The following is an 8,701-nucleotide window of genomic DNA, read 5'->3' on the forward strand; positions in this document are numbered from 1 at the left end:
CATGAAACAAAAAGTATGACTATAACTTTTCTCAAGAATTAATAATTTCTGTAAAGAGGAAAAGAAAACTAAAAGACGTCATATTGACTCATATAAGTATCTACTCCATACAAAATGACGTGTTTACGTTTCGCGGGGCTGGAGTGCATACGACGAATGTTCGAACGCGAAAAACGTGTCGTCGACGTGAAAAATATCGTTATTGACATTCTTCTGCGGCCAATTAATATGGTTTGTCAACAAATACTAATTTGGCCACGATAACAGATAAGCAGAGTAGTAGAAACGCAAGAGTCGCATTTCCACACGTTTCATCGAGCCGGAGTTTCATTCGTCCGTGGACGATCGTCGGTGCTCTACGAGATTCTTCCTTTTAAACATCATCGTCGAAACGACGAACCACGAAGCCGGTCTGAATCCCTGGATATATAAAATATTTTAGCACGTGCGTGGCAGAACCACGGGCGGGGGCACGGAGAAGGGAGTCTGACTGCATAACATTAATGTACCTGCGATTGGTCGTGAGTCGGAGGCTCGGCTGAACCGTTTAAAAATAAATCAGCACTCCGTGTAGTGTCGCGCGAGTTAAATTGAAACCGGCCAGTGCACTCAGGGAATTTACGCCGGTCGTGTCTGTGGTTACATGCTCCTGTATGTTCCAAGTCGTTTTCTTTCGATCAAGCATCGTTTGTATTCGCCTCCGCATTCGCCTTTGTTCGAGAAATAACGCGCGGTTAGAAGCACGTGTGAGTGATCTGTGAGTTTTACGCCGTGTCGTGGGATCAATTCCAGTATTATCTACGCGTGAATGTGCGGGACAAAGGTTTGAACCTAACCTCGAAATCGCGCGCGACTAACACCTCTTCCTCGACGTAGCCGCTACGACGACTGCCTGTTACGTTGCATCGTTGATTTCATAAAGAACGTTGTTAATGTGACAGGGGATATTTTTGTTTGTACGATATCGGTGCATCGTGTATTGTGTGCATACGGATAAGTTCTTTCTACAAGTGCAACTCCTTGAAAAATCTTCCATGGTACGATGTTAGGAGTGTGGTGACGATGTCCATATAACAGCGGCTGTGTGTCAACGAAGGGGACCGTCTCACTTGTTGCTGTGGCTCGTCAGTCCTGCGATGTAAAGCGAGACGAAGACTGGCCCGAGAGGAATGATATAATTAGTGTCCCACGCATACGTAAGTGACCAACATGTATTCTCGTCGATTCTGTTCTTTTATTTGCTCTGTTATTGCGTCATGAGTTTACGCGAACGGAAACGCATTCGGTGGCGGCCGCAACCTTGCGCGTCATTGACCCTTTCACATTCTCGAGAAAATGTAAATCGAAATGTGATGTATCAATTACGTAATGCCACCGATAACGCGAGAAAAACACGTGGATGTTTTACTCTTATTTTACTTTGATCACTGTGTATAAATATTTTTATGCTGCGTATATCCGATCACGTATACACTTGCGATTGACTTTATTGACTTGGTCTTTATTTGTTGTTCTTTGTTATTCAATAATTGTGACGCAGTCTGTTGCCTTTAAACCTATGTTAGCTTATACTGACCTTCTTTTACGGATGTCCTTAGGTCAGATGCTAGCAATATGTATATCTACATGATATAAGACATGTTGGTAAGACAGCCTTAAGGTGAAATGTTCCGTAGTTTACCAGATAGGGTGGCGGGGCTATATTACGCCCACGGCCTGTTTTGCTCCTCTCATCCTATTGCAGTCATTTCATTGGCAATCTCAGTTGTATTACTATGCTGGTTAGTAGCACTTTTCTCATGTCTTATATTCATTCATGGTTTAAGAGGGTATTGCTAGAGAAGATATCATTATTGCTTTTTCCTTTAGCTATCCTTTGGTCAATTTACCAATGCCTGGCAATGTGCCAAGGACTATAATCAATCATACTATTGTACCTGAAAACAACACAGAAAACTCTGTGTTCTATGTACAACAAGTGGTATTAAGGGTCGGAGTTATTCCATGGACAGAGGAATTAACATTGATGGATGCTTTTAGGGGTCCACTTTATGAAGTTTTTAATCTTTTAGAGATTATACAAAATTATCAGCATCCAGAAACGTAAGTTTCATATGTTTAACAAAAGAATAAATGTATGAATGGGGGTTTTTATTCTTATTATATCTTCTAGATTAAAAACACTTGGTCAAGTGTGCTTACATGTTGAGGCAGTTAAAAAAAGAAATGGTAAAAAGTCAGAAGTTTTACCAGAATACAATTGTCTTGTTCTTTCCCCTGCAAATCTATGGCAAAGAAGTATTGAACTCTATGCACAAGATACAAATCTTATAAATACAATATATTCATATCAGGTATGAATGTTAAAGAGACAATAGTGGATTGAATATAATCCAGAATAAATTATTCATCATTATGCTGTTTTGGGTAGAATAGCCTTCTATAATTATTATAATTGTGTATTATAGAATCTACAAAAGGGTAAAATAAGTTTAGCTGAAATAATGTTTGGGATGAATCTTAAAGAAACTGGAATAAAACGGTACCCAATTCGACTTAGGCAAAGAATTTTACAATATGCAGTCACTATTTACTTAAAAGACTATGATCCTGAGTGAGTAATTACTTGTCATACATTAAGATTGTATTAGGTTTATCATTCACATTGTCTTACTAATACGATTTTCAGATTTATAAAAGGATTACAACATAGATTAAAAAATTATTACCATCTTCACCAAGTGGAGAGTGATAATGCTACTTATGTACCAATGGATGAAACATTGCACATCCTATATCCTGGTGAATTTAACTACAGTGACTTTTTCCCACTAATGATGACATTCTTTGCTTTGTTCTTCTATGTCTATTTTTCTGTGCGGAAAATAGAGGTAGTGAAATCAAAGTGTGGAATAGCATTTGGAGCAACAGTAACAGTGATAAGTTCACTCTCTATGACTGTGGGTGTATGCTTTTTTTTTGGCTTAACATTAAGTCTAAGTGGAAAAGAAGTGTTCCCATATTTGGTAATTATCGTAGGACTGGAAAATGTTTTGGTGTTAACCAAAAGTGTAGTGAGCACACCAGCACATTTGGATGTGAAAATACGCGTTGCTCAAGCCCTGTCCAAAGAGGGTTGGTCTATTACCAAAAATCTACTCACAGAAGTAACAATCTTGACAATTGGATTGTTCACTTTTGTACCAGCCATTCAAGAGTTCTGTATATTTGCCATTGTGGGATTAGTCAATGACTTCTTTCTTCAAATGGTGTTCTTTTCGACAATTCTTGCTATTGACATTAAACGGACAGAACTATCTAGTGAAACATCCAAATTTCACATGCCAAATATTCCAACCACGCGCAAACAACAATTTACCGCTGCCATAGCTAATAGAAAGCCAAATATTTTCCGATCAAAATCCCATCCAAGATTAAATGGCTTATCCAATGGACCAACAAATGTCATAGCCCCAAATACACAAAACACTCATACATTGGGCAAAATACCAAAACGTTTGCGTCTAGTACATTTCTGGGCAAGAACACGAATATTTCAGCGTGCCTTTATGGTATGGATGGTTGTCTGGATCAGTATGATTATCTACAATTCTGGGATTGTTGAACATGTTATACACTTAAGCGAAACACTAAAGTCAGAGTCTGATATGGAAGGATATACAGTAGACAGATCTCAGTCTTTAAATAATTATGTTGAATTAAATACCATGAAACCAGTATCAATGCCTTCTGCAACCATTGCTCCTGATCATTTGAATAAACAGGTAATTTGAAAAATATGTAGGCCTAATTACTTTCAATTTTTCAAACATTGGTTTTAATGTGCCACATTTTGTTAAACGCTAGAATGATCTAACCAATAATGTTACTGAAGAATTGAATAAACTAAGACCAGTGGATTTTCCACCGTGGAATCGTTTGTCCCTTTACCACTGGTCTTCAATTCTTTCAATGTACAACATCTCTGCTGCTGGTGGACGCATCATTATATTACCTGCTATGAAACTATCACATGCAGTCAGTGCACAATTAGCAAAACAAATCAGCAATCCAAATGATGTACAACATTTTCAGTGGCATAGTTTGGCAACTGCTGCCCTTGATCCTTTAGACTTTTCAGGTATGTTAATACATTTTAAAAAATAATTAACCAATCTTAGGCATTCATTATGGAATTTAATATTATTCACAGACATGGAATTACCAAGCAGATCTGAGGGTCGAGGTTTTAACGCGGATGCTCCCTTCATACCGTCAAGTCCAATGGAAATATTTTTAGCGGCGGTGCTTTGTTTAATCAGCGTTATTGTTGTTGCTTATACAATGGTTGTTCTCTATAGATGTATTTGTTCAAGAAACTACGCCGAATGGCGGGCTAGCTGGTATCAACCAGAAAAGGCCCACGATTCAGCCACGCAATTAGTTTTAGAGGCACTGCCTTTAGTTCTTGAGGGGCATACTCAAGAAGTAGAGTGTATCGCGACAGACAGTAACACCATAGCCAGTACTTGTTTGGCTGGTCACATCAGGGTGTGGGACGCGACGTCTGGTGAACAATTGGTCCATATAGATAGGAAACAATTCTTCAGTAGTCCCCAAAGGAGCTTGAATTACACAACGCCGGATGTGGATGAGTTAATGTCAGATTATGAGAGTGGTTCACCACCCTCTAGAGGAGAAATGGAGAACACTAATTCGCTTGGATTATACTCGACGGCTGTCCACTGCAGAAAATCGTCTCCTGGATTGTACAATATGCAAAGGGGACAGAACCATAATAGCGATAAAAGGTACTCAATGGGAAACACAGTAGATTATGATTATCAGATCAACGAATTCGGTCTAGAGAGAAGGAAGAACGCACGCAGAAGCCTAGACAACGGATACGATCTTCCTGACCTAAATTCAGCGATAAATATAAAATTCTCTTCCATGAAGTACACGCCAACGCAAAAAAACTGTGAACATGGTTTCGATTTTGGTGATCACTATAGGCATCTCTTCGAGGAGCACAATAAGTCAATAGACGGGCTACAGAAATCTGAGAGCCTAGAACAATTATACATACCCAGTGGAAGGTTAAATTTAAATTCGTCCGGTTTAGTAGATAGTGTGACCTCGTCGAACACAGATAAAACCATGCAAATCACGCATATTGTGTCTCCCATCTGGTGCATGGATTATCAGGAGAACCTGATAGTCGTGGGTTGTGCTAATGGGAGTCTAGAATTTTGGGAAGGTACTACAGGTAAATTTAAAGTGAGTATTATCCAAAAATTAGAAATTAATATATAATTAATATTCTAAGTAGAATAAGTAATAAAACATATGTTTTAGTGTTTGTTCGATGATGGTTCAGGATTAGGGATATCCGCCGTGAAATTTGTAGGCAGCAGAGTGGTAGCAGCTAAGTTAAACGGTTCCATCGACTTTCTGCAGCTGGAAAGTTATAGTGAAGGTCAACAAATTGATTGGGGTTTCACATCCTATAGAAGAAGTAAGTCTGCCCATAAAGCTCTTCAAAATACTTACCTTCTTTACACTGTTTCTTCTTCTTTCTTTAGCCCATGTTAGAACAGGGAGTGCTGGTTCACCTATGGATATAAATAACATCATGCAATCTGAAGAAGACCTTCGTTGCATGAAAATTAGTTCTCATAAAGCACATCAGCAAGCAATAACCGTACTCGACAGCGAAGGTGGTCGCGTTTTAACTGGTAGCCAGGATCATACTCTTAAAGTATATAGGTATGTACCTTTGACAATCTCTACTAAATTGTTCAACACTTGTGATGTTTTTTATGAAATTTCAGATTGGAGGACCAGCTGCCATTGTATACTCTTCATGGCCATTGTGGTCCCATATCCTGCCTGTTCATAGACAGGATTAGCCCCATGACGTCCGGTAGTGGATCTCAAGATGGCCTGTTGTGCGTCTGGGACCTCCTAACTGGTACTTGTCCTATAATCCATGGAATGTTATAATTAGACTGCGAATTTTTATGCAGTTATAACATATCAAAATATGCAACATACGTGAGAGTAACGTTAGAATCTCTTAACATACGTCAGTAACATCAATTTCTAGATAAATGTAGAGATTGTTGTATATTAAACAGTACTCTGGACTAAACTCTTCGTTCACACGTGTACCGCTCTGGCTTAAACATTCCTTTATCACTCCTGAAGCTTTAGCATACTCTGACTTGTTATAAATATTCTCACATAAATGTATCACAGTACAGTCAGTAAGTTTATAAAGTTACTTTCATTTGTTCACAGGAACATGCATGTACAGTATACAAGCCCATGACGGTGCTGTGGCAGCTATTACGTGTTCCGTGTCGTATGTGATAAGCATCGGTACCGATGAAAGGTTATGTGTGTGGGAACGATTTCAGGGTCACTTACTACATGCTCTTCCAGCACACAGATCAGCCTATAGTCTTCAGTTAGTTATGTTAACTCATCATCTACTCATAACCAGCAATCAGGTATGTCATCTTCCCTTTTCTTCTTCTTCTTTATCTCATGATCCAGGTATTATGAATATCGTTTCGATTCTCAGCTTGGATTCTCTGAAAATGAAAAAAAATAAAAATAAAGGATGTTCGTTAATCGTAAATTAAATTGCAATTACAGGGATCATTAGTAGTTTGGGACGTCAGAACAGGAGAGCCTGTGCGCGAAGTGAGATTGGGCCACAAGGATAGTTGTATTTTCGTAAAGCAAATGTTAGCGTTAAGGGATAGCGTAGTGTGCGACTTTGGTCGCCAATTGCGGATAGTCAGGTTCCCGTTGGTCTCTGACAAGCTAGACTAAGAGATTTGTATAATGCACCGTTGTACATAGCTCTGTTTCGTTTCTTATTTAATTTTAAATAACCGAGCAAAGTCCTTACCGCTTATGGGGATACAGATTTTTACACGACGTACATTTTACATTTTAAAAATCATCGTACACACACACACACACACACACACACGTGCGCGCGTTTTCATATGAATTTTTTACATTATTAACTGCATCATGGTTGCGCCTTAATATATTTCTACTCTGTCGTGACATATACAGTTAATGCAAAAAAGAAAAAAAAAAGAAGAAAACATAAAAGCGTATGCTTGTACTTTTCGACGAAATACTAACTCGATACACACGGAGGCACGAGAGCACACAAGATAAAAAAAAATCATATTTTTAGACAATTAAATCCTCGTATCTCTGTTCATTGTCTAAAACAAGAATGGCTGTGCTACATTTCGAGGCATCCGTTTTTCTTTCGCGGCGCGATTTAGGAGCACTTTCATAGGGCGTCGTTCCTTCTTTCCTTTTTTTTTCCATCAATTTTAAGAGATCTAGAAAAAAGAAGAAAAGAGAACAGATAGAAATAGAGAAGCTGCATTTGTTAAACCGGTGCTGTTCGAACGCAGGCATGCTGGGCTTTCATTTCTGCGTTGTAAAAAAAAAAAACGATATGCGTGATTTAACGAGGAAAAAAGAATTCTGTTCAGAGATTAGAATGAAAATTGAGAAAAGAAAAATGCGACATCGTTACGTTACGCATCACGGTCTAAGAGTGCCTTTATATGCCGACTTTATTTAGTCCAGCTAAATAAAGGAACGTTGCAGTAAAGGACTACGGTAATTTGAAGAGAAACAGATCTCAGTCTTCTGCTACGTAGCCCTTATACGTAACATCGACCGGAAGGCATTTTCGAACTTACGATTAATTAGAAGAAAAAGAAAGAAAGAAGTGTACGCTAAATGTTGAATCATTTAGTGCCTCAATCGAAGAGTGAACATGAACCTCGCGTTATCAGGAGTTCTCGTTGAGTGTGGCTGGACTCTCGAAAACGGAACTCTTTAACCAGAGGATTTGGATATTTAATATCCCATGTATTAAGTGAAGGGAAAGAAACAAAAAGATAAAAAACGTTTAGTCTTGTTTAGCTTTAGCGGTCTATTTTTGTAAGGAGAATCGTTGTTCTCGAACGAACTAAAATGGGTCCTACTTTACATATTATATACATATATGTATATATACATATCATACATATATGTGTATACATGTATATAAACGCGTCAACGTAAAAGAATTAAACGAGTGTGAGCAAAGCATCTCTTTTGGTTTCGTGATTCATTGTAGTTCGAAGAAGGAATACGTGCGTTTTAAGACACATTTTATGTAAGGGATGCACTCATACGACGATACAAAGTGTGCATGTTGAGATCGATGTTTTATTCTGTTTTCTGAATGAACACCAAGTTGTTGGTCTGAGAGAAAAATTGTGTACAAAAGCGTCTCAATCAAGTCCTTGTGTGAAACTATATTATAGAATCGTTGTTGAAGAGAGTGTTTAACGTTATAGAAAGGATTCCTCATCATGATTAACCAGATGTACATCTGGGTGGAGAATTCATAAATTTTATATGAAATATAACATTTTCTTCTTGTCTCTTTATTTTACACTTTCGTGATAAGTAAGACGCTTAGATCACACCTAAGTATTCGAACAAAAATTAATCACAATCTAGGATCCATCGTGAACACGAGGATCGGTAGATCAATAAGAAATTCTTAAGAAAGAGTAATTTGGTCACAAAAGAGTTAAGGAAAGTTCAATGTTACTTTTGTATAATCGATGGAAGCGATGTAGTAGTAAGGTCGTAAAATTAGTCA

General features: G+C 38.1%; 1 protein-coding gene across 1 annotated transcript; it reads left to right on the forward strand.

The window, feature by feature from the left end:
• The first annotated feature begins 1,665 nt into the window (after positions 1-1,665).
• LOC108580314 (sterol regulatory element-binding protein cleavage-activating protein) lies at positions 1,666-7,481 on the forward strand. The gene is made up of 12 exons (XM_017944040.1): positions 1,666-1,781; positions 1,870-2,103; positions 2,174-2,354; positions 2,469-2,614; positions 2,690-3,785; positions 3,868-4,141; positions 4,214-5,280; positions 5,359-5,518; positions 5,586-5,769; positions 5,835-5,974; positions 6,304-6,515; positions 6,664-7,481. Exons 1-12 carry the CDS (start codon positions 1,666-1,668, stop codon positions 6,841-6,843), a joined length of 3,990 nt encoding a protein of 1,329 aa, XP_017799529.1. The 3' UTR covers positions 6,844-7,481.
• Positions 7,482-8,701: the final 1,220 nt, after the last annotated feature.

This window comes from Habropoda laboriosa, unplaced genomic scaffold, assembly GCF_001263275.1.
Source record: "Habropoda laboriosa isolate 0110345459 unplaced genomic scaffold, ASM126327v1 scaffold9, whole genome shotgun sequence".
In the NCBI taxonomy this organism is placed as follows: domain Eukaryota; kingdom Metazoa; phylum Arthropoda; class Insecta; order Hymenoptera; family Apidae; genus Habropoda; species Habropoda laboriosa.